The sequence below is a fragment of the Spinacia oleracea genome, chromosome 6 (genome assembly GCF_020520425.1).
Source record: "Spinacia oleracea cultivar Varoflay chromosome 6, BTI_SOV_V1, whole genome shotgun sequence".
Lineage (NCBI taxonomy): Eukaryota > Viridiplantae > Streptophyta > Magnoliopsida > Caryophyllales > Amaranthaceae > Spinacia > Spinacia oleracea.
The window spans coordinates 140717722-140743569 of NC_079492.1; the positions used below are offsets into that span (position 1 = coordinate 140717722).

The window sequence follows — 25848 nt, forward strand, 5'->3', positions numbered from 1 at the left end:
AGAACAACAAAAATGGTAAAAGAACAATTTGATCTGAAGTGTGTAATATCAAAAGAACAACAAGCTAAAGCAAAAAAGAACAAAGAACAACAAGCTAAAGCAAAAAAGAACATGTTCAATAATTATTTTATGTATTATTACAATCTCTTAATACATATATGAGAACCAATATATAAAAGAACAAAAGATAAGACTAAAAGAACATATAAAATCGAAAAAAGAACAGAAATCAAAATCATCAGAAATATATAATCAAGATACATTAATCATCAAAATTATCAAAATATAGAATCAAAATACATTAATCAAGGTTATTGAGAAATGCAGAAATCGAAATGATCCAAAAAATCAAAATAAATTGAAATGATGAAAATAATGAACATGGAAATCAAAATCATCATAAATAAGTAATTCGTTTTTAAAAATTGAAAAATTACCTTCACACATCGGATTATCAGCAGAGGAATTCAAATTTGAAGAAGAAGAATCAATAGAATTTGATATTGAAGTAGAAAAATCAACCAAAATCTGAGAATTTTCTATTACTTTCTCTCTCCTCTTCACAGTTTCTCTCTCCTTTCCATAGTTTTTCTCTCTCCTCTTCACAAATTCTGATTCGAAAATTATAAAAAAAAGGTATATATACCAGAAAAATAAAGTGAAAAACAAAAAAACGAAAAATAAGTGACAGAGCAGTCATTGTTCTTTTTTTTAACAAAAGAACAACGTTTGTTTTTTTTCTTATCAAAAAAACAACGTTTGTTCTTTTCTTCTCCGGATTCAACAAGATATCCGCGTTTTATATTTATTGCATGTCGTTTGAACACCAGTGCACCAAGAGCACTGTGCACACCCCTGCACCATCGTATTTGCGGTATTATTGGTGCCACTGCTTACGTGGCTTCTTTCCTATAATCCTCACACATACTCGCACAATCATTTTCTTGGAATAATAACATAGCCATGATCGTTTTCTTACAATTATTCACCCGGTTATACAACTTTGCATAGTGCTCTTGCAAAACTTACCTTCCCACAAACTATGTGTTCAACTAAATGATTCACTTATTTAGAAATACAACATGAAATGTTATGAGCTTGTTTCGTATCCCCATTAGTTTTCATATTTTAGTTTTAAATTTTCAAAGTCATATGATTTGTGCTGAATTAAAAAGTTATAACTTGTTATCTTATCTCTGTACTAATCATATTGATCATGAAAATGGCAACAAAAAAGTTGGTAACTATAGCAAATAGGATTCGTGCTTTCTAGTTTTTTGTTGTAAATTTACAAATCAACATGATTATTATATGTATAACTAATTTAACGCCATTGTTCAAACTAAATCATATTCCGCATAACTTAAGGCCCCGTTCGGTATCACTTTTTGTTTTTAGTTTTCTACTTTTTACAAAACTAAAAACCAAAGTATTCCACAAAAAATTACTTTCAGTTTTCAAATTAATATAATTACTATAAATATGATTATATGATTAATTTTTTATTCATGATTCTATCTAAATCAAAATCACCAATTCTTAAATGGACTTGGTCCACACTAAATTTATTGGGAACCATGTCTTAAAATGAAGTCAACAACTTGTTCCCAATTTATTTTGGCATTTTATTAAGATTATTATGATAAAAATATAAATTAGTATCGTTGATACATGTTTTGTGCTTGAATAATGTGATTTTAAATCACGATTCGCTTTTAAAAATATAGGGTTACTATGCTTCAAAAATGGTTACTATGTCTAAGAATTTTGGTGTTTAGTTTATTATAGTTACTATATGAACAATAAAGGTCACTATTAGGGCCCGCCTGGTATGAGAGTAATGGCTGGGGAAAAGATAAAGCAGTAATAATTCTGAGTTTTTTTTTAGGGATTTTTCATGAAATGCCCCTGAGGTTTGTCTTAATGCACCAAATACCCTTAAACTTTCCAGAATGCACCAAATACCCCTGAGGTTTAGTATAAATACACAAAATGTCCAAAATGACTATTTTCCGTTAACTCCGTTAAGTCCCCCGTTAACATTAATTATTATTTTCCCTCTTTTTATTCCTTTTATCTTTTATCTTTTCTCTGTCTCTTTCTCTTTCCTTTTTCATGAACTTCACCAACAACCACCACCAAACCCCATTATTTCACCTGAACAGACAAGTTTTCTGCTATCCCCCCCTTCAAAGATTCAACTCAAACTCAAACAAACAAATTCCATTTTCCTCTCTCCTAAAATTCAGATCTACAACACAAACCCTTACAAAAAAATTGATCCCCAAATCAGCAATGGTGGATTCAAATAATCAGCAATCCTCGTTGCAATAATCGAGGGGAAACGCCGCAAATCGAGGAAAACGTCGCAAAATTGATCCCCATATCATCAATGAGGGAAACCCCGACGACGAGGAAGGTGGAGCGGGGTTTGTGGCGGCGGCGGTGGGGTGAGTAACGTGGGGGAAGTGCGGGGGAAGGTGGGGGTTTGGTGGTGGGGGTTTGGGGGTTTGGTGGTGGCGGCAGTGGGGAGAACTGAGGAATTCGGTGGGGGAAGTGCGGGGGGTGGTTTGGTGGTGGTGGTGGTGGCACTGAAAACACAGATTAATGAAGTGTTGTTGCTGATGTTGCTGTTATTCGGCAATAAAATGGGTTGTAAATCCACCATTGTTGTAGCTTGAGGAGAGAGAAAATGGTGGGTTTTTTTAGGAGGGATGAAGGAAAGTGATGGTGAGGAGAGAGAAAAGACCGACCAAGGGCAAGTTAATGAGATAGGGTTTTAGTTAGGGATGATGATGGTGGAATAAGAAGAAAAAGAAGAAGATGATGACAATGATGATTGATGGCGTGAAGGAAGAAGAATGCCCAGAAATTGCGTGAAGAAGAAGAGCCCAGAAAAAAAATTGGGTTTTTTTTTTTTTTTTTTTTTTTGATAACATTTTTTTTTAAATAACAGTAGTTAATTAAATTTTTGGGTTTAATTAATATAATTAAGTGTTAATATTAGAATTAGTAGAGAAATTAGTTGAGTAAGGGCAAAAAAGTAATTTTATGCTAACGGAGACTTAACAGAATGGACGGAAAATGCTCATTAAGGGCATTTTGTGTTATTGTTTTAAACTTCGGGGGTATTTGGTGCATTCTGGAAAGTTTAGGGGTATTTGGTGCATTAAGGCAAACCTCGGGGGCATTTCATGAAAAATCCGTTTTTTTTTAAGTTTGGATTGGGGATAATTAGTTAGTGGGGTAACTTATTCCCCTAAAATGGGGGTTAATTGTTACCCACCTCCCCCCTAGAGTAATAATTACTCCCGTAAACTCTCTCCTTTGCCAAACTCTCTCTTCTCTCTCCTCTGATTTTCTTGTTCCTTCACCTCCATAGATAATCCAGTAAGCCACCATCAACACTGCCCCGTAAAGCATCCTTTTCCATCGACGGAGTTGAGAAGCCCCACCAATTCAGGCCAATAACAGCAGGTGTTTGTCAGTAAGTGATTTACCTTTGAAAACCCTAGATCTCGAATTGAGCCATAAATTGAGAAGACACTTGAATAAAAATTTGGGGCTTTTGATTCTTCAAGTGAGGCGATGCTCATGGTGGTATCAATTTTTATCATTGTCATGGTGGATGTCGTCGATGGCTGCAAAAATATAGTCTTGCTACAAAGGTTGAAGACGAGAGAAAGGGGTTTGTTTTTTACCCCTAGAGTATTGCCAAACCTTAGAAAATGAAAGTTTACTCCCTAAATTTCTACTCTAGTAGAATCTAACCCATTAATATTTAACCCCTTAATGATTATTGGCATTCCAGGCAGTCCCTAAGTGTCAAAAGGGTGCTAGAGAAAAGTATTAATTTTGGATCTACACTAATATTATTGCGGACCAGGTCCACACAAGAATAATCCAATCAAAATCAAGTGAATTTTATTTAAAATTAAAATTGAAAACGGTCCATAGACGGGCCCATACATTGTTGGTGAGTGTATTTTGTTTTGTTACGGTATCTTGTTCCAGAATCTTTGTTGGCATATTTATGTTAGGTAGGTGGTCGTAGAAGTGCCAACAAAGGGGAAGAAAAGAACAAAGCCCACTATTAAGGGCAGCTTATATATTTCAGCGGAAAGGTTTTATTTTATATTACAACCCTAATTATTCGTGGTCTGTATTTGGTACCCAATTGTGGGCTCATCCCCTAATTTCAAATTTACAATACATGGCACACCAGAAATTTTGCCCAACTTTTGTGTTCTTATCCTTTTCAAATATCAAAAAATTTAGAAAATAATTAAAATTAAATAAACAGCCACCAGAACTATTTAGACTGCAGTGGGTCCCCATCATTTTGGAACGACGTTGCCTACGTGTCACAACCTGACATGCCCGTGCGGCCTTTTCTGCGTGGCCTAACTATTTGAATTTTGGAGCCATGCAAGCTGTTTTTTGTTTTTCCTTCCATCTCTTTTTCTACAGACAAATAAACGTTTTTTTTAAATTAATTTTTTTATTCTAAACAAGGAATTTGTATTCAAGAGTAGATATTTTTTTTTTTGGTACTGCGAGAATGAAAACCTTCCGACCTCCAGATCTCCCATGAAAATCCTTCCTCTGTTTCTTATTGTTTGTCCAATAAACACAATATGTTTACTAAGAATTGAATGATTGCAATTAGAAAAGACAGAAGTGGTTGCCTGCTGTGGAATGAGAAGATTAAAAAAAATAGTGGTTTAGTGTATGGAGTATAACTTATTGTTTAAACAACAATGGAGAAGCACAAATATTAACCAATAGAACAAAAAAATCTTTGGGTACATAATTGTGGACAAACTATTCAAAGTTAGTACGATCTGGTTTTTAAAAGCATGTATATTGGTGAGAGCTCTTTAATTACCTATCATTCTCTCTCTGTCTCCGTCCTCTTTACGAGATACTCTCAAAAATCCTTTCTAAAAAAAGATCCAAAATTGAGTGACTTCTTTAAAATAGCTCTCCAGTCTCTTTTTTATTATTTGCAATTGGTGGTCTCATATTCAACCTCATAATTAATTGTCTTTCACAAACAATTAAACAAAGTGGCTCTCCATTTATCAACAAGAATCAATTATTGGAGGTGTTTTGGCCAAGAGTTACCTTAAAGTAGCTCTCATACAAAGAGATACCTAAGAGCTTCAATGTTAGCCAAGAGATAATTCATGTTGAAGAACTACTTGAAAAATCCTAGTGTATATACTCTTAATGGTTATACTTTGGGATTAGTTGACGTGTCTAGCATTCAAGTTACTATCAGTATGGTCAAGGTTGGCCTAATGTAGATTGAGAAGAAAAGAAAGGTAAGTTTTTGGTGGGAAATCATGTAGCCGAATTAGATTGAACCAAGACTGCATGGTGCAAGTAACCTGTATAAATCAAAAGTTAATGAATGAAGCCATTTGAAGGGGATTGTGACGTTAAAGTCAAGGACTAAGACCTTGTTTTTTGGGCTGAATGAATCAAAATTAATTGAACTGGACTTAATAAAATTACATAGAGTTGCATCATTTTATATTCCGTAATCATTTTGTGCAGGAAAATTTGTATTTTACCACCTATAAATCTCGAAGTTTTAAATTACCACCTAAAATTTCTTCTTTATTTTTTTTTCGCCACCTGTTAACAAACCATTAACGGTTCCGTGAAGAAGTTCCGTGAAGTGGGGAAGGGTTCGTATTAGTTTATAATCAAAAATTTATTTTCTAATCAATCATAATACATACGAGATACAACAAACACAAGAACAGAGAACTATACTTCCACTCTTCCATGATTTTCATCAATATTTCAACCAAGTACTCAAGACAAAGATAAAGTACAGATGTACGTAATTGTGATACTCTTTTGAGTTATGAGGTAATCTTGCTATTTCCTGTCTCCATGATTTTATACTAGTTTTCAAACCCAGACTCATTGAGATTTGAGAGGCGGGGAGAAGAAGTATGAGTAGATATCGCTAAGAGTAAACTCACGATAAACAGGTGGACTTTCTTCCGACACAACTCTAATAGGTCCGTATAAATTTTCAGAAGATAAAACACCCCTGAGAAAAAATGACTACCATTGCAAACTCCATGAAAAATTCAATGTAGACATGAGTCCTGCAATTGACATGAAATAAACGTTCTTATTAGTTCTTAGTAACATGAATCAGCATTCCCTAAACTCAATTTTCAAAAACATTAAGCATTCAACAAATCCCCAATTTGAATTTCTTATGAACCCTAACTTTTTTCTTTTGAAAAAATTGGGGTTAATTTCATTGATTGAATCAATAATGCATCAAACCAAAATACAAAATTTGCATATTCAAATCATTCACAGACACGTATTTGCTCAATTACTGTCAAAATTATCAACAATTTAATCAAATGACTACTTACAAATTGTAATGCATAAGGATCTAAATTCATACATTAGTGTACCTTGATTCTGCTTATTTCACCCAACAAATTGAACGAAAATTAATGAAATCCCTCAATCAATTTCAAGCTTTTGGGTGCAAATTAGTGATTTACCTTAAGGTTTGATGAACGCAATTGAAGAAGAAGATGAACATCGTGTACCTTATACAGACTCTTACGTACTAGCTGTTGGAAGTAGGCCCCACTTCACGGAACAGTTAACGGTTTGGTAAACAGGTGGTGAAAAAAAAAATAAAAAAAAATTAGATGGTAATTTAAAACTTTGAGATTTGTAGGTGGTAAAACACAAATTTGGTTTTTTTTATAGGTGGTAAAACACAAATTTTCCTTTTGTGTAGGTGTTTTAAAAATATGCGCTAGCTTATGCATTAGAAAAATGGACTGTAATAATGTTAAATTGAATTAAACTTAATGGAATTCAATTGAGGAAAAGTGAAATTCTAAAGAAAAAATAAATAAAAATAAAACATGGGATAACATTATTATTTGTTATTGGTGACATTAAGATTTCATTAAATTGTTTCATTTAGTTCCTGTGAAAATATATTAGTAGTAGTATATAGGTCTCTATACTCTAGGTAGGTAGCTGTCTTTGAAAGTTGATAAGTGCAAAGTTAATAAAGGAACAGCAAGTTCAAAAATTGAGACTACCATGCATACCTATGAATCTATGATTCCATGATTAATCTCATCCTTTAGTGCAGTACCATTACTTTAACTTGATACTGACGCCTTCTAAGTTCTAACTTTCCAAAGTTCAAACATGGCGGTAAAGACTCTACAAGACTAGCCGACTTGGAGGAGTACGATTTTAGTGCTCTCATTTCCCCCTTAAGTTCCTTAACTATGTCCCACCCCACCCTCAAGTCATTACTTCTTCCTTAAACTAGTATTTGAACACAATTAGTTTGCTACTTATCCGTAAATGCTAATTACAACAAAGTTAAGATACATAGTTACATACCCCACTGGCCCACTCCCCCATGTCTGGTATCCATTTTACGGAATGTCTCCTTTTTTTTCCATTTTAGACCATTTTCCATCTCATCTAGCTATGAGTATTGCGTAAATGGTATTACTTTCTTCGTCTCTTAATGTTTGTCTCAGTTTCCTTCTTGGTTTACTCTTTTGACTTCTTCTCATATTAAAAATGGTCGACCATAACTTTACTCTCTCACCCACTTATTTCTGGTCCCGTTATTTTTCTCTCGTCAACTTCTCCCAACCAAAAATTGATTTCATCCCATGAAGTAAATAAAATTGCTAGAATCCTCTTCATTTCTTTTTATTCATTTTTTATCTTCTGTTTGATTCATTTGAAGTTGACTTATCTAAACTTATTTTTTTATGAATATAATTTATTTGTGTGCTAAGTAGTCTAAGTAAAATATATTTTTGTTGTTCTAATTTTGTTGCAAAATGACTTACTTTGTACTATTTAGTTGTATGTTAAATTATATTTAAAAAAACTTATGTTTGTTAAACTTTTTACTCAAATAAGTTGGGAAAACAAACCTTAAAATTATGACATCTAAGGTAATAGATTAATAAAAAAAAGTTCCCAAAAACACACTTATTTTCTCACAATGCAATCACGATCATTAATTCAAGGAATGGATAATCCATTTCTTTAAAGGAAATGGGTACGGATGGAGTAGTTTTTGAAACTTGAAAGTGTATAGCTGGATCCCTTGATTTTTTTACCAGAAACTTCCTGCTTACCTGACCTCACAGTGACACTGCTTCTTCTTCCCCTTCTTTAAAATCCCACTTCAACACACCTCCTCTGCCTCCCAAACAAACAACCATCCAACTCTGCAACTATGTCTTTCCTTGCATGTTTATCTCTCTTCCTTTCTCTTTCTCTTACAATACTCTCTGTTTCTTCCCAACAATTACTCTTCCCTTTAACTCACCCACTCTCTAAAACCCAATTCTCATCAGCCCACCACCTCTTAAAATCCACCGCCACCCTCTCCGCCGCTCGCCACCGTCGCCACTCCAATAAAAACAAACAACAAGTATCCCTCCCTTTATCCCCTGGAAGCGACTACACCTTAACCTTCACTCTCAACTCCCAAACGATGTCTGTTTACATGGACACAGGGAGCGACGTCGTTTGGTTCCCCTGTTCTCCTTTTGAATGCATCCTCTGTGAAGGTAAATACAAACCCGGTACTCTCTCCCCTCTCAACGTAACCAAATCATCTCTCCTCTCATGCAAATCACCTGCTTGCTCTTCCGCTCACTCTTCTCTCCCTTCCTCTGACCTCTGCGCCATTGCAAAGTGCCCTCTTGACGAAATTGAAATATCTGATTGTGCTAATTTTGCATGCCCTTCTTTCTACTATGCTTATGGTGATGGAAGCTTTATTGCTCAGCTTCATAAACAGAGTCTACTCATGCCATCTAGCTCAAATAATAAGCCATTAGTTCTTAACAATTTCACCTTTGGTTGTGCTCACTCTACTCTGGGTGAACCCATTGGTGTTGCTGGTTTTGGTAGAGGTTCTCTTTCTCTTCCCGCCCAATTAGCTAACTTATCCCCTGAATTGGGTAATCAATTTTCTTATTGTTTGGTTTCTCACTCTTTTGATTCCACCAAACTCCGACACCCTAGTCCTCTTATTCTTGGTAAATATAAGGCCACTCAATTTGAAGAAGTTTCTCACTTTATTTATACTCCTCTGTTGGATAACCCCAAACACCCTTATTTCTATTCCGTTGGGTTGGAGGCTATTTCTGTTGGGAACCGCCGGATTCCGGCACCGGAGAATTTGAGAAGCGTTGACGGACAAGGAAACGGTGGTATTGTGGTGGATAGTGGGACCACATACACCATGTTGCCGACCGGGTTGTACAGGTCGGTGGCAGCTGAATTGGAAAGTCGGGTGGGGAAGGTGTTTAAACGGGCGACTGAGACTGAGTCCACCACCGGGTTGACCCCGTGTTTTTATTTGCATGGTGGGAAAGGTAGCTTGGGAATGGTGGTCCCCACTTTGGCTTTCCATTTTGGAAGGAATTCTAGTGTGTTGCTCCCTAAAAGAAATTACTTTTACGAATTTATGGACGGTGGTGATAAGGGGAAGAAGGGGAGGAAAGTAGGGTGTTTCATGATGATGGACGGTGGAGATGAGGTGGAGAGTGGGCCCGGAGCTACACTTGGGAATTACCAACAGCAGGGTTTTGAGGTGGTTTACGATTTGGCGGAACGGCGGGTGGGGTTTGCCCGTAGGAAGTGCGCAACTATGTGGAATAATCTAAACCAGCACTAACGTGCGCCGGTACGGAGCTGAGTATATTTATGGGGGAGTTGACTTTTTGGAGAAGTTGTGTCAACGCATAATTGCCGCACGCCCACCCGCACGTGAGGTAATCGTCAAGTCGTCAAGTTTGAATGTTTGATGGGTAGATGAACAGGTCTTGTTTAAATTTCATTTGTGTAGATAAAATAAAGTTATCTTCGTTGTAAATATTTCTACTTTTGTAATTACTTTTTAGTTATATATTCAGAGTTGTTCTTGTAGTTGTATACACTATACAATATGAACGATTTTTTAAAATATAGCTGAAAAACAAAATGAGTTTCTTACGTGGCATTTTCCTCCCATGTTGCAAGATTTGAACCCGCAAGCTCACACTTTAATAAACCGTACAAAAATGATGAACTTGGCATTCAAAATTGGTAAATAGCATGTAGACATTAAATTATAATAGGTCTTGATCTAGTGTTTAAGATTAATAGCATGTAGACAATAGGTCTCAGGTTCGAATTTCTTGCTGTCATTTATAATTTATTTGTCTTTGTTGCTCAATCGCACTCAAAAAAATACCCGCGTATAAAATTTGTGGTTTGGTATGTTTCCAAGGCAAACTACTCTTAGAAAAACAATTGCCTTGAAAATGTAAAAATTAACTTAACAATATCTTCCCCAAATATTTAATCGAAATAACTCCTAGAATAATGCATAAAATTGGAGCAATGCCCATATTTGTATCCAAAATATTGTAGCAATTCCTGTAATTTGATAATGCATGTGGAACACAACAGTGGACACTCTCCGAAGATTATTTGTCTACGCATTCCTTGGTCAAGAAACTAGACTGGACTCAGACCTAAAGCAAGTAAAACAAAGCCCGTCATTTCACGCTGAATGCTTTTCATCATTATCCCTTACAAGCCCAAGCCCAAGCCCAAGCCCAAGCCAACCCATATGCTTCAAGCCTACCCCTTAAAACATGGATTTGGGCCGTTTCTTGTTTCGAGCTCACGTGCACTTGACTTTGCTTGGCTCGACCTATATCCCAAGATTCCCAACAGTCTAACTTACTGGCTACTTCTTCGTCTTTTTTTAGATGACACAATTATTTATGCATATTAGATTAGATCCAGTGCACGCACGGATTTTAATTTTTTTTCCTCAAAATATTTAACTGAATATCTCCCAAATTACTGCATAGTTATAACATTTTTAACATACTCGTTTAAATTTATTCATCTAATATGCATACTTAAAATGCTAATATGGTAATTTGACCAAAATATTGAGTGATATATTTTTCATTATTAATATAGAGATTTGATTAAAATATTACCAATTTTGAATAATTATTATTACGTCGTATCTATTATTGCCATAATTTATAAACTAAATTTTGTTTCCATAAATAAATAGTTTATAAAAAAAGGTATAGAATAAAAACAAAAATAAAACAGATACACTTTTTTGGGAAAGTGGTTTTTTGCGGGAAAAAATCGCACCAGGAATCGACACGTGTCATTCATGGTGTCTCTTTTAGTATATAGTAATATATTAATAGATAGATTTGTCGATGTACGTCAAACATTAATATCTTTAATTAAGGATAAGAAAAAAAATATAAAGAAATTTGATATTTAAAAAGACGAATCTAATAAGACTCACATGACTATATTTTTCTTAAATATAAATCACAAAATGAAGCAAAATGAGTTTATATGAATAGTGCCAAAATCTAATTATTCATCTAATAAGAAATGGAGGAAGTATGTTCCATGCGGAAAACTTTTAAAGGGCACAATAAGTCTATAAGCCACAAGGAAGAAAACAATGATGTCTTGGCATAGTAGTTAAGACTGATGACCTATGTACAATAGGTCTCATGTTCAAACCCCCATTTGTAATTTATATTGCTCTTGTAACTCATTCGCATCCAAAATAAACAAGGAATAAGAAGATCGGGGGTAGTAGTTAATTTATTTTTTAACTTCATTCATGTCACGAGGGGAAATTATTAAGAGTATGAGGATACCATTGACTAATAAGTTTATTTTTAAAAAATTTGCTGAAAAGAATGCATTTATACAAGAGTTGACAATTACAATTTTCCAACAAACAAAATCTTGTAATTAATAGGATCTCCGTATTTAATGAAAAGATACCACTTCTATAATCCGCCGTACTCCGTACTTAATTAAAAAATACACTTTTTTTTTTTGGCATGTCATGGTCCCCCATTTTCAATCATATTAAATTTTCTTTCGTTTTTGTGGTTACTACAATTACTAAATATCAATTTTTAATACAATAAATAATTTACTCACTACCCCCACTTTAAACTTATTTTAATAAATTCAAACCACTCTCCTAAAATACGTGCCAAACAATGTGTATCTTTTAATTAAATACAAAGAGAGTATAATAAGAAAATATCTATACAAGTTTTTAGTATAGGAAGACCTATATAGGGCAAAACAACAAATGATGTATATGAGATACAATCTCAAATCTTCGCCTATCCAAGACTTTACCAATAAGACCATATGCATTCTTGACTCTTTGTCAAGTGTAAAACTAGTTTTTTCTCATATCTCTCTTTCTTCTACCTTATTTTCCATTAACGTGACATTGCTTTTGTCTTAAACCCCCCACTTTCTTCCAAAATAACTTGCAATGTTGTCTCATTTATTTATTATAGTAAATTTTATATCAACTTTACCCAACATTTTATCTTCACAAACAATTTTTACCCCTACCGAGCTTCTAGCGGAATATAAAGTATTAATTGGTTTTAATACTAATATTGTAATAGTTAGGCATTTATATTATTTCATATTAACTACGTTAAATTAATTAAAAAAAATTAGCAAAATGTCTTCTATTGGACTTGCATAGTTGCATTGTAGATGTACAATTTCCTCACAAAATCACAAATGCATGAATAAGATAAAAGACATATCACCGCAACTTGCAACAAGTTTCTAAATTTACAATCACATTTTTCAAGTTTCTTGTATTAACAGTGCCTTAAGGGCACGATTTGGGGTTACATATGTGACCAAGTGAAGTAAATTAGCAAATTAACTGTTACATCCGGTCAATATTAAAAAAATTAGCAAGTCAGGTTGTAATTAACAAGAATATAAAGTCAAGGTTGTATATGCTCTACGGTAGTAAACTTGTAAATATCCACACCACTTTTAGTACAGTGACCATTTAGTTTGTATCTTGGCTAATTGATTGGGTGTTGGATTATCAACCTTTTGAAATTATAAAAAAATTCACCCGAAACGGAAAGAATTAGTCATTGTTAATTTGCTATAGACGTTAACACCTTTGTATTTCCGGTGGTTCGATGACCATCTAAATTCAAAAAGTTTGGTACGAAATTAAATAGAAGAAAAGTGAGAGTGAGCGTGAAAGGGGAGAGAAAGAAAATTGATGAGGAGCACGTTGCACATTTGTTTCAATTAATTAAAAACCACAAAGTTAAAGTCTCTCCGATCCAAATCAAATTCGCTTCCCACCTAAAAAAAATCCCCCTCTCCCACACTCTTCGTCTTCCTCTCCTGATTCTCGAATTCTCCGTCTCCAGAAAAACCGATTTTTATTTTGAAAAAAATATTTGCGAAATCATCGACATATTTTTCTGTTTGATCATTGTGGAATTTGATCCATTTCGGTGTTCTCCAAATACTCGGATCTCGTTCGCGAATCTGGTAAAGTTTCAAGATGAGCACGGGCGAGCTTCTTAACATCGAGCCTGTAGAACTCAAGTTTGCTTGTAATAATTCTTGTATTTTATATATTTGAGATCTGATTTGTTTAATCTAGGGTTTCTTCATTTCTGATTCCTTTTGGTTTCCATTTTCAATTCAGTGGAGCTCAGGAAGCAGATCTCGTGTTCTCTTCAATTATCCAACAAAACCGATAGCTATGTCGCCTTCAAGGTATTTCTCTATTTTTTTTTTCTCATTTTTTTTTTCAAATCATGCGTTCGATTTGCTCGTGGATTTGTGGATTATTCTTTTTTTTGTTTCTGGCTTTAATATTTGAATGAAATTAGGTCAAAACTACGAATCCAAAGAAGTATTGCGTTCGTCCAAACACTGGCGTTGTTTCGCCTCGATCAACATGTGATGTTATAGGTGATTAATTAAAATGTTGAATTGTAAAATAATGATAAATGTTGTTTGATTGTTTGTGGAATGTTGAATTAATTAAGATGCATATTCAATACAGTGACTATGCAAGCACAGAAGGAGGCCCCTTCTGATATGCAATGCAAGGACAAATTTCTTCTGCAGAGCATAATAGCGAACCATGGGACAACTGTTAAAGATATCACTCCAGAAATGGTAATCAATTTGGGATTAATAAGTTAATTAGGGATCTGTAGGTGCGAATTGCTTGTATTGTAAAGTGATTAACTTGTTTGAGCTGCTCTGTTCAGTTTAGCAAGGAGGCAGGACATGTTGTTGAGGAGTGCAAATTGAGAGTGGTCTATCTTTCCCCACCCCAACCACCATCGCCAGTTCCTGAAGGCTCTGAAGAAGGCGGTTCTCCCAGGGGCTCTGTTTCCGACAATGGTCATTTTAGTGCTTCTGAGTCTGCCGTTGTATGTACTTCACTACTTTGTTGTCTTATCTCTCCTATTTTTCTCTACTTGTCTCTTTAGTTATTATTATTGCATCTGATCACGAGGCTTCATTGTAATTGCAGGCATCAAGATTATTTCCTGAATCTAATGACAAATCTACAGAGGTAAATCATTTTAGCCATTTATCAACCTGACATTGTGTTTCCATGTATATGATGTACTATACTGTAGGATTATATCGGTACTAATGTCCCTAGGAAGGTTGATAGATTCTTGCAGCAGTGCTGGGGATAACCAACAGTATTGTAAACCAAGTATTACCGTCCTAACTTTATGGATAATTTCCCACGTGATCCATTTTACTTGTGCTTCCAGATGAGAGGCGGTCAGGCGGTACATTGAAAACCTCCACCTTAACTTTAGTTAGTATATAAGTAGTGTAAAAAGTCAAAGTGATGAGTCTGTTGAGAATTGCAAGTGTACTTATTAATAATTTTATAAGGTTAAACTAGCCAGGGAATTGTTAGCTCAAACTGCAATCTGAAAAAACGTGAATGTAGTACATCTAGTGCCGAGAATTAGGCAACACTGTGATGGATAGATGTAGTGTGTATGAACCTGAAGCAGCATGCATGGAGATAACCTCGAGGTCTAATTTACTTGTTTGTGCCCATGAAAACATATCATCTGATACTGGTGCTTTCTTTGTTATGAAGTTTTAAGTTTAGTCTCATCCATAATCAGTTATAAGCAACCATATTATATGCCCATGATTTGTTCCCTGGTACTTTGCAGTTGCACCTTTGCACATATGCATTAAACTATTTTAAAATTATGATGCTTGAGTTACGATTAATCGCTTTTTAAGTAAAAGATTTGTCATTGTTTTTATGTATTAGTGGACAATTATTTCCTTGGGATATGGGTTACGTCTGTTCAGTTAATTTGACTTGGATTTGAGTATCCTCTGCTAATTTATTACTTCTCAAGTCTGTATCCTGTGCTTCATTTCAGTGTTATTCTGAATTCACACTGGTTTCCTCTTACAATATGCTATTTGATTAGCCATAGAGTTAGGAGTGGGTTCAACGAGAATGCTAGGCCTTGTCACTGATTGGGGGGTTTCTCGTAGATCCGGAATTTAAATTTATCTATTGACTATTGGCTTGCGCAGTCTTGAAAATACCAATTAGATTTACTGCAGTACTTGATAATTTTGTGATGCCAGTTGATTAGTCTATGGAGTGAAAATGTCTTATGATATTTTCATTTTGTTTTTCTTTTCAAATTTTTGTTTGTTTGTTTTGTTTTGGTTCTAGAAAAAGAAGAGAGTTTCATGTATTGGCTGTCTTTTACCTTTCTTATTGTGTGTGTGTGTGTGGGGGGGGGGGGGATAAATTGAAAACCTTTTCTTGTTCCTATAGGCCTATAGAGTCAACTCTATGGTCACATCTCATTTGCAGTTTGTCCACCATTTAAGATTTGAAATGCTTTCTGATGTTCTTGTCTCGCTGTGGATATGTAAACGTGTGTACATCAAATTATTATATTGTTTGCTTTATTTGTCCTGGTATGTTTATCTGATTTCTGTTATTTCCATTAGAATGTATGCATTTTGATTTCTGAAGTTTATGCAAAATTTGTACATGATTTCAGGCGAAATCTCTTATTGCAAAACTGACTGAGGAGAAAAATGCTGCTATCCACCAAAATAACAAACTGCGACAAGAATTGGTGAGTGCTTTACTGTCTTTGTTTACCGATATTTTTAGTTGGCCTAGCATCTTTTGAAATTTGGATACATGTCAATGCTTTGTATATAAGACATTGAGTCATTTTGTGAGATTTAGGTTACAATCTCTTACCAAGATATCTGGTACTTACTACTTAGTATGACTTATGTGCTGTCAAGCTTTAAGACGCCTCGCTATACGTGGTTAGTTTAGGTTGTGTTTAGTGAGGAACTTGGTGCATCAAATGTGTATGTTGTGACCTTGGAGAGGCCTTTTCTGGCTCTGATTTTTTCGTTAGTGTTTCTATTATTTAACTAATGACATATACTGTGTGCTTTTCTCAAAAAAAAGATAAAGAATTTGTTGATTGTTTCTCAGTTCCTACCTATCACCCATTCATGCTTGCATTAGTTTGTTGTATTGGTGTCTTTAGCTTCCATATTCATTGAGGGGGTAGCCACTATCACAGAGCTGAGAGGAAGATGGTGGTGAGTGCCGAGTTGATGACTATTAAAAAAATGTTCATATAGAACAGATTTCACGCTGAGGTTCAACTAAATTTCACTTGATTGGTTTTGATGTAGTTTTAGGAAAATGTTGGTGTCCTGTTGCATCTTTTGGTGTATTTGTAGTAGTTTGAACTTTGAAGCATATATTGTCTATGCTGCTTGTACAAATTCTTATGCTATTACAACAATATGCAGGAGCTTTTGAGGCGAGAAGCTAGCAAAAGCCAAGGTGGCGTTTCATTCATGCTTGTGATATTAATTGGTTTGATTGGAATAATTTTGGGCTATATCATGAAGAAGGCATGAAGAAGCTGGAAATGCCAGTCATCTTTTGCCCTGTTATTTCTTACTGTATTATTTACATCAGTAATTAGAGAAGGAACGGAAAATGGTGATAGTGCTAGCCATTGGCTATGCAGGGTAAAGGGGGATAAAAAAATTGTTTAGGCAATGTTCATGTGTTTGTAGTTAACTGATTCACTAGTGTTGATGGTTATTCAGATTTTTTTGGGTTTGAGACGGTTTATGTTTTTTTGTTGCCACATCATTCTTTGCTAATTTAACAACTCTGTACTATTTCTGTTTTAACCTTTTGGTTCAGAATAACAGCTTGTGTAGTTCTGAATAGGGTTACAAGATGTATTTAGAGGAAGGTTTACCCCTCCCTGTTTCTCCATATCTCTTTTGACAGTGATTTCTCCATATCTAGTTTGTCAATTTCCTGCATGGGATTCGGGATGACCTATAATGTTGTAAAAGATGGTAAACAGGTTCTTTCTGTTTACTGTTTTATCTGCTGAATATACGTAAAGCTTACGTACATCTTTGGATTAAACCAGACCTACAAATCTGTGCAGTGTGTATGAACTCCTGCCGGATCAAGGGGTCAATTAATTTACATTAGTACTAAAGCCCCCCCTATTGATAAGGCGGGTGTGGAAATTTGGGGAATAGAAGGTAGAATATGAATTGGGAATTCAAGAAAATATTACATTTGCTCACTTTATGTAGGTATTAATTAATTTTTTATTTTTATTTTTAACGGAGCATTGTTTTTTTTCTTTGTGATCGAATATAGAGTACATATTTGTCGTGGATCATATACTTATATTTAGGGCATCAAGTTTTGAATCTGCACAAGGTCTCCTAGAAGTTTAAGACGGCCTTACATATGTTATGCTCGTGTCCATTGACGCAGGCTATTTTATGTTGTTGTATGGCTCTTGAAATATGATCAAACTTTTTCTGCGACTTTACTATTTGGCTCAATTAGGGCGAGTTTGGTCGTTTATTGTCGTGGTTGGCTTGTTTCACGGCTTTTATACTCCCAAGTACGGAGTGTGGATTTTAGACTTGATTTAGTTATAGTGTAAATTCTCATCCTTTTGGGAATGACTTGTATCGTTCTAGGCAAGTTTATTGTTAAGCCGAAACCACGGAATATTGGTATGTAATACTCATTATTTTTGTGCATTTTACCATATAACTGGTTCAACTTGTAAGGAACAAACGGTTATGCAATATAAAATTACCATACTTTATATAATGGCTAATAATGTGAAATACGAGTACAAGGTCTTTTTTTTTAAGAGGAAAAGAGGTGAAATTTGTTTAACATTCGTTTAAACTGAAAATAAGAAGTAAGCTTGAGGAAAAAGAAAGTGAATTTTAAAATAATTTCGAACAAAAAAAAGCGTTAATGAAAAAAAGAATTTCCCTTGTGTAGAAGCCTTCGTAGAAGCTTCTCCAGACTACTCCCAGAAACAAAAGTGTGTAGAAGGTTCTCAAAGTCCGATGAACGGGTAGTTCGGATAATAAATTACAGATTGTTCAGAACCTTCTATACACTTCTCCTTTCTTCTACAGTTCTACTCCATATTTCCAACCGTCTTCTCTTACCTATATAATCGCTAGTCTGTACACTGGCACACTCACTCCATAATTCTGCTATTGAGAAATAAATCACCTCATTTTCGATTTCCCATTTTAACTGCTACTGAAATGGCTTCTATGGCTCTCCGACGACTCGCTGGTAGGGACCTTGTCTCCGGTGGTATTTTCCGACCACTGCGGTCTCTTTCCGTGAGTCGCTCATTTAACACCAATGCTCAGATGACGAGGGTCGACGACGATCGTGAACTTGATGACCGCGCTGACCGTACTCCCGTCGTCCGTCGTCGCGATTTCCCTTCCGCCTTCTTCTCCGGTATCCTTTCATTTCTGTTTTGATAAGAAATTGTTGATTTCATAATTTCCACCTCAATTGTTTAACATGATTTGTTAATGAATTGAAAAATTACAGACGTGTTTAATCCATTTGCACCAACAAGGAGCGTGGGACAACTGGTGAATCTGATGGATCAATTGATGGAGAATCCATTCACGGCGGCGTCTGGACTGGGAAGTGGAGGAGCAATGAGAAGAGGATGGAATGTTCGAGAAGATGAGGAAGCCCTTGAATTGAAGGTAGACATGCCTGGGTTGAGCAAAGAGGATGTGAAGGTTTCTGTGGAGGAGAACACTCTTGTTATCAAAGGCGAGGCGGAGAAGGAGACAGAGGAAACAGAGCAACAACGAAGGTATTCAAGCAGGATTGAATTGACTCCAAACGAATACAAGATTGATTCAATTAAGGCTGAGATGAAGAATGGTGTACTCAAAGTTACTGTTCCTAAGCTCAAACATGACCAGAAGAAAGATGTTTTTCAAGTTATGGTTGATTGATTTCCTAATTTTTCGAGTTTAGGGTCTGTTTAGACAAGAAAAGAGGGATTAGTTCTTAATAAAATGGGATCATAGTTGTGGTATTTTTTTAAATCAGCTTGTGTTTTTATGGGCCTCATTTGGTTTTTAGTGAATTCCTCTGTATTCTCTCAAAAAAAAAAAAAAAATCATGGTGAGAAATATGATAGCATCTCCAATGGTTTTTTGTTGCAAGTTATTGATTGCACAATCTTAAAAACAAAAGGCGCAAAAGTGGAAGAAAAATGAATATCATGCTGAGAAATATGATAGCATCTCCAATGGTTTTTTTTTTAGCAAGTTATTGATTGCACAATCTTAAAAACAAAAGGCGCAAAAGTGGAAGTAGTAGTTGTTAGAAATACATAAACCAATTAAATGTCCACTACTAGTATTAGAAACTACAAAGTGTCATTCATTTCCCAACTTCATACAACTGCCCACTACTGGTACTCCCTCCCGTCTCTTTTTGTTTTTCTCGGTTGGCATTTTTCAAAGTCACAATCATACCCGATATTCAGAGCGCCGGAGATAGAAGCGGCGGCATTTTTCACAAGTTTTAGCGATTAATTAACTTGCATCGAAATTTTTTTATTTTTTTATTTAAATAAGATAAATTATGTTATTTATAATGTTTTTATTCTGATATTAGAAAATGGAAAAAATTTAATATCCTAACGAAAAAAATGTGAGATATTAAATAACCTAATAAATTTAATTGGTTAAAATAATAATTTGACACAAATTTTGATAAAATTTTAAGTTATTTACGTGATAATATAAAAAGAAAGGTAAAGAATATTTTGAAAAAAAAAGATACGGAGGAAGTATTAGAAACTACAAAGTGTCATTAATTTCCCGACTTCATACAACTGCCCACTACTAGTATTAGAAACTACAAAGTGTCATTAATTTCCCAACTTCAAACAACTAACCATTACGGAGTACCTTCCCCACTTTAATTCCCATCCCTCAATCAGCATTCCTATAAATCCAACAAAAAAGAAATTAAAAATTCTCTCTCTATTTTTATTTTATTTTTTATCTTTAAACTTTTTAAAAAATGGCTAATGAAGAAAAAGAGAAAATCAAGGGTGGTGAAGTTAAGGTGCACTCAGTGTTAACTGTGGTGTCAAGCACCCCAGTAAACCCGGGAAAGACCTGTCCACTTTCGGCCATAGACCGGGCAATGGGGCATCATTCTCTACACGTAATCTTTTACTTCAGGTCCGGTTCAGTTGGGTTCGATCGGATTAGACCGGTCCTTAATGAAGTTCTTACTTTGTACCCTAACGTAATTGGGCGGTTAGTCAAGGAAGATGATGGTAGTTGGATAGTGAGATGTACTGATGCTGGACTGCGGGTGCACCGTGCTACGGTGGGGACTAGTGTTGATGAATGGCTGAGATTTGCTTCTGCTGATGATGAGAGAGATCTGATGGTTAAGCAGGAGTTTCCTCATGATCCTCAGTATTGGTCTCCTTTTCGTATGCAGGTAATTTATACTCCTTTCGTCCACGGTATTTCTTTAAAATTGTTAATCTATTTCTCCCTGTTTATTTAAATAGGAAATATATTAAAAATATAAACTATATGAATAGCTGGTTAAGGAAAAGAAATTGAATGAAATAAAATAATGAAGCAAGTGGGGTGGCTTGGTAGGGGTAAATATTTTAATCAAGTAAAATAAGCGAGGATCATTAAAATTTGGAGGGGTGTGACTGTGTGAGTAGAGGCCGGGTGGTGGAGTTTATGAAATTAATCGTTTAATGTGCTAGTGGGATTGAGGTATTATTTAGTTTGATGCTGGGGTTGAAAAGTTATTAAAAATGGCAAGTGTATTTCTTATTTAAATACAACAATGATAAGTGTATATTCTATTTAAATACAGAGGGAGTACATTATATTACTGGTGTAAATTTTTTCCTCCAACAAATATTTTCCCCGCTTTCGGATGGTAGTTTTTCAGATGATAGTTGCATAACTTCATTTGGATCCCATTTTGAAAATTTTTGCATACTTCAAAACAATGTGGCAAATGAAAATCTTTACCGATTCTTTTTTGAATAAGAGTTGTGTGCGCGTATTTATGCATTTGCGTCTGATTGTCCACTAGTGGGTTTCGTAACTCAAACCCTATGCCTCTACCTAATTATTCACATTCCTGTTAATGTGACCCCAACGTGTTTGCAGTGACTTAGTATTCTTTTTCTTGATTTTGCCGGGATTAACAAGTCGTGCTTGTTCGTATAATTTACCAGCTGTAACCCAAAATCCAGCCTTAGCTTAGTGTATTTTAACGTTTCCTCCGGCAGTGATGTAACCTGATACAAGTGCATTATCCTCTTCTATATTCCATGAATTCTCCGGGTTGATTTGTTCTTGAGAAACTTCAACCACAATATCATCATCAAGATCCTCTAAATGTTAATGAAGTCCGTATTTCTTCAGTTGGAGTTGCGTTGGAGCTACCATCTCCTCCTGGAGAGTAACCCGTAAAAATTGTGACATGGGAAATAATGGAATATCTTGAGAACAAGGTTGTTGAAACTGGGGTGTATGATTTGGATTTGTTGGTCTTGAATGGTTATTATATCATTGTATAACAGTTTGAAATTGAGTATTACTTAGGATATTAGGATCAAAAGGAGTAGTATTTGGATTATTTTGGGAATTCGGATAATTTTGAAAATTCAAATTTCTTCAAATATCTTATTTCTATCCATATTATTAGAAGATAAAATAATGGAAGATAGTAACAAAATAAAATTTGAATAAGTGATATTGAAAAGAGAGTAAAAATGGAAAAAAAATGAAATGTGTGAAAATATGTAAAAATTAGATTTATTTTATAAATTAAAAAATGTTATCGTTGGTGCTTTTAAAAAAAAAAAGTTACTGTTTTAATTTTGGCGGGCATGCATTAAACAAAATGTCGTTGGTTTTCTCTGCAACATTGTGTGAGTTGAGATAATACGTGTCCCCCACCTCTGACATTATATGTTTTTTTATTGTATACCCATGCACAACTATTTGTATGATTTGCATCTTCCATGTTTATTAAACGCATCACTTTGGAGCTTCTGAGATTCCTCTTCGGCACAAGAGCCGATGTGCTCTTTCCTCTTCCATTAGAGGATGAAGCCCATTTCCTCATCCAAATATGGATCCTCTTTTCCATTTTCACAACAATAATGACTCATTTTTTGAGGAGAGAGAATACTAAGAGGAGGGTGGATCTTGATGGTTATTCATGCTCTTATAACAAAAAGATATGTAATGTTTCAATGTACATTAATCTTATGAAGACAAATTGAGAATGAGATTTACGTGGAGTACTTTTAAGAATTTTTAGAATCTTCGGTTGTATTTTTAACCCTTATGTAAACTACGCTTAGTGACTGTGGTTTGTACAAGTGGGTTTGGGGTCAACAAATAGGGATATTTTAGAGAAAGAAGTTTGGCAAAATTATAACAAGTGATATTAACCATACGGGAATTGCAACCATTAACCCGAGTTATCAACCAATTGCTTGTTGGTTCAGTGGTGATTGCGTGAACTTAGTAGGGAGGACCCCGTGATCGATCCCCCGCAGCAACAATTGGAAGGGGACTGAAACCTATCCACCTAAAACTCGTCCCGAATCCGAATTAGCCCTAAGGGGTGAATCAGGTGCTAACACACAAAAAAAAATGTGAGTTAACAATATAAAAAAATGACAACAACTACGTCTCTAAAAACGACATTTGGTTTTTAAAGTAGGTCCTATAAATCAAAAAATATACTTCGTGACTTTAAAGTATACTTCGTACTCCCACCGTATTTAAATAGGAGTTACATTTACCATTTCCGGCCGTATTTAAATAGGAGTCACACATTCATTTTTAGTAACTTTTCAACCTCACCATTTAATTAAATAATATATCAAATTTACCTTATGACTCACCACCAATTAAACAAATTATTTCAGAAACCCACCCCACCCCCCAAAATATCTCATGCATATCCACCCTTAAGTAGTAAGTTTGAAAACATGACCCAAAGTCGGACTAAAATGTTGTTATTTTCCATAATCCATACTATATATGTATTTAGTACTCCGTATCATATAGTGTCTGTGTATTAGGGTGTATCTAATAATATTTGAAATGTATCTGCAGGTAACTGAATTTGAAGGTGGTGGAACAGCCATATCATTGAGCTGCCCTCATATGCTTGCTGATCCTATCAGTTTGACCCTATTCATCAAGTCATGGACTGAAGCTTGCCACAATGATGTTATCGTCCACCCTCCATTCCTCCATCCTCAAGCTATCAATATTCCGCTTACCTTCACTACTCCGTTCCCTACTAGTACTTCACCCTCTTTCTATGCTTCCAAGTCCAGAGCATCGAATTCTAACCCCAAACTAAAATTTGTCTCAACAACCTTTAGCTTCTCCAATTCTATTATCAAGCAATCTCTTTCCAAAATCTGCTCTACCGTCCCTGACTTGACCCCATTTGATCTGTTAACCGCCCTTTTCTGGATGCGCATTGCAGAACTCAAGTCTAAAACTGATGATAACCTTAAACAGTCAATCTCAATCTGTATGGACATGAGGAAGCATTTGCATGCTCCTTTGCCTTATGGATACTTTGGCAATGCCCTGCACTTCTCTCAGCTGACAATGAATTCTGACAAGATGGGCAGTGGAGATCTAGGTCAGGTGGCGGAGCTTGTGAACCGCCATGTTACAGGGCTCAAAGAGGAGGAGTTTTGGTCTGCTGTAGATTGGTTGAATTCCAGGAAGGATGATCAAGGCAAGTTTCTGCCTCCATTCAAGATGTATGGTCCTGAGTTGACTTTTGTTAACATGGAAAGCATGATCGCTCCCATTAGGACCCGTGTGAATGAATTTGAGCCATTGATGTATAGAGCTGAATTTGTCAAGGATCAGAAGCCTGCACATGTGTCATATCATATCGAGAACACGGAAGGTGAAGGCTTAATTTTGGTAATGCCTTCCCCTGAAGAAGGGTTAGCAAGAAGAGTGACTGTGACACTGCCGGAGGAAGAAATGGGAAAGCTGTTGCAAGATAAAGTCATCCTAAGCTTAGACCCAACTATGCTACTCAGTGGGAGAAGCTAAAATCACATCCTGCATTATTCTTAATATAAATTTAGTTGATATGCCAAAACGAATTTCATTATTTGATCTACTTGTTAGTGTTATATGTTTCCAATCAGGTTTTAAGAAAAACTCACTAAAATGTAAAAACTAAAAGGCTTTAAGGCTCCGTTTTGTATGGCGTAAAACGTTTTCACTGTAAAATGATTTTCCATGGAAAACATTTTTCAAGGGAAAACATAATTCCAAACTAGTTTTCCTTTGTTTGGTAACTTAAAAGGAAAATGGGAGAAGATGGTGAGAATTGAGGGGAAGAAATGAGAGGGAGGTAAGGAGGAAAGAAGGAAAAGTGGTTTCCCTCCCTTTTAAATGGAAAAGGGTTTTCCACATTTGAGAGAGTCATGAAAAATTGTTTTACATCCTTTACCCAACCAAACAACGTAAAATGATTGAAAAGGGGAAAATCGTTTTCCATGAAAACGTTTTACGCTCTACCAAACGGAGCCTAAATGGAAGAAATAGTTTTGTGGGTGAAGCAATGGAGGGGTATTGGCAAACTTCCATGTCTCGACAATCATGCTTTCATATGTTCTGTCACCAGCAACCTCACAGAGTGGTACAACATCAGACACTTCTTTGAATTCTTCTTTAGTGAGATTAATCTTCAGAGATCCAATGTTGGTATCCAAGTTCTTCATTTTGGTTGTTCCTATGATATCAATACAATACTCAAATGTTTAAGAAAGATATTCAACATCAATCAGAAACAGACTAAACGATCTCCTATACATTTAGATGATAAATGGAATTTGGTTAGCTTTACCAGGAATAGGAACTACATCTTTCCCTTGATGCATAATCAATGAAAGAGCTAGTTGAGCTGGAGTGCATCCATATTTCTTTGAGATGTTTTCCAACCTACCATATATCATCTTGTTCTTGTCCAAATTCTCTGATTGGTGCCGAGGGTTATTCGCCTATTCAGAACAAGAGAGGACAATTAGAAACTATTCATAATCCAAATATGCACACACAAGACTTTGATCAAATTTATCTTAATTAATGTTCCGGTGTTGTAAAGATGGAAACAATGGGCTTCGAATGAAGGCCCTTTTGTATGTGTTGAAGATCTTGCTTGTTTGAATGAGTGGAGTCCGAATTCACCTGCACAATAGCAAAGTTACTAGCCTCGGGGGTGTTTCCGAGGAAAGCCCCTCCGATGCCTAAGTAAGAATGATGCTCGGATTCTAGAGAGAAGTTCTCTAGAAGAGTAGTCTTAAGGCGGTAAATTGGACGTACCTTGAGGTGTGAGCCTTGGCGGCCTATTTATAGTGTTTGCATAATAAATGCCCATAGGTCATTTATTGCTTTTGGGCCTTGGGCCTTGATGGATGGCTGACTAGCCATTGGTGGGTTTGATGCTGTTTGTTTAGAGCCATT

At 35.4% G+C, this 25848-nt stretch overlaps 4 protein-coding genes across 4 annotated transcripts; all 4 read left to right on the plus strand.

The window, feature by feature from the left end:
- Window positions 1–8117: 8117 nt before the first annotated feature.
- LOC110788319 (probable aspartyl protease At4g16563) lies at window positions 8118–9986 on the plus strand. The gene has a single exon (XM_021992948.2). The coding sequence runs from the start codon at window positions 8276–8278 to the stop codon at window positions 9725–9727; it is 1452 nt and encodes a 483-aa protein (XP_021848640.1). The 5' UTR covers window positions 8118–8275; the 3' UTR covers window positions 9728–9986.
- A 3091-nt stretch (window positions 9987–13077) lies between these two features.
- Window positions 13078–17230, plus strand: LOC110788320 (vesicle-associated protein 1-1). Its single transcript, XM_021992949.2, has 8 exons — window positions 13078–13496; window positions 13592–13662; window positions 13779–13860; window positions 13955–14070; window positions 14166–14330; window positions 14435–14476; window positions 15969–16046; window positions 16750–17230. The coding sequence occupies exons 1-8, from the start codon at window positions 13445–13447 to the stop codon at window positions 16858–16860; spliced, it is 717 nt and encodes a 238-aa protein (XP_021848641.1). The 5' UTR covers window positions 13078–13444; the 3' UTR covers window positions 16861–17230.
- Window positions 17231–18383: 1153 nt separating this feature from the next.
- On the plus strand, window positions 18384–19491 carry LOC110788297 (small heat shock protein, chloroplastic). The gene is made up of 2 exons (XM_021992923.2): window positions 18384–18760; window positions 18857–19491. The coding sequence occupies exons 1-2, from the start codon at window positions 18556–18558 to the stop codon at window positions 19276–19278; spliced, it is 627 nt and encodes a 208-aa protein (XP_021848615.1). The 5' UTR covers window positions 18384–18555; the 3' UTR covers window positions 19279–19491.
- A 766-nt stretch (window positions 19492–20257) lies between these two features.
- On the plus strand, window positions 20258–24612 carry LOC110788321 (hydroxycinnamoyltransferase). Its single transcript, XM_021992951.2, has 2 exons — window positions 20258–20791; window positions 23458–24612. Exons 1-2 carry the CDS (start codon window positions 20360–20362, stop codon window positions 24427–24429), a joined length of 1404 nt encoding a protein of 467 aa, XP_021848643.2. The 5' UTR covers window positions 20258–20359; the 3' UTR covers window positions 24430–24612.
- The last annotated feature ends 1236 nt before the right edge of the window (window positions 24613–25848 follow it).

Coding starts and splice junctions, on each gene's coding strand:
- LOC110788319 (XM_021992948.2), top strand. CDS start 8,276: ATGTCTTTCCTTGCATGTTTATCTCTCTTCCTTTCTCTTTCTCTTACA.
- LOC110788320 (XM_021992949.2), top strand. CDS start 13,445: ATGAGCACGGGCGAGCTTCTTAACATCGAGCCTGTAGAACTCAAGTTT. Junction 14,071..14,165: donor AAGATATCACTCCAGAAATG/GTAATCAATTTG, acceptor TGCTCTGTTCAG/TTTAGCAAGGAGGCAGGACA. Junction 14,331..14,434: donor GTGCTTCTGAGTCTGCCGTT/GTATGTACTTCA, acceptor TTGTAATTGCAG/GCATCAAGATTATTTCCTGA.
- LOC110788297 (XM_021992923.2), top strand. CDS start 18,556: ATGGCTTCTATGGCTCTCCGACGACTCGCTGGTAGGGACCTTGTCTCC. Junction 18,761..18,856: donor CCCTTCCGCCTTCTTCTCCG/GTATCCTTTCAT, acceptor GAAAAATTACAG/ACGTGTTTAATCCATTTGCA.
- LOC110788321 (XM_021992951.2), top strand. CDS start 20,360: ATGGCTAATGAAGAAAAAGAGAAAATCAAGGGTGGTGAAGTTAAGGTG. Junction 20,792..23,457: donor GGTCTCCTTTTCGTATGCAG/GTAATTTATACT, acceptor ATGTATCTGCAG/GTAACTGAATTTGAAGGTGG.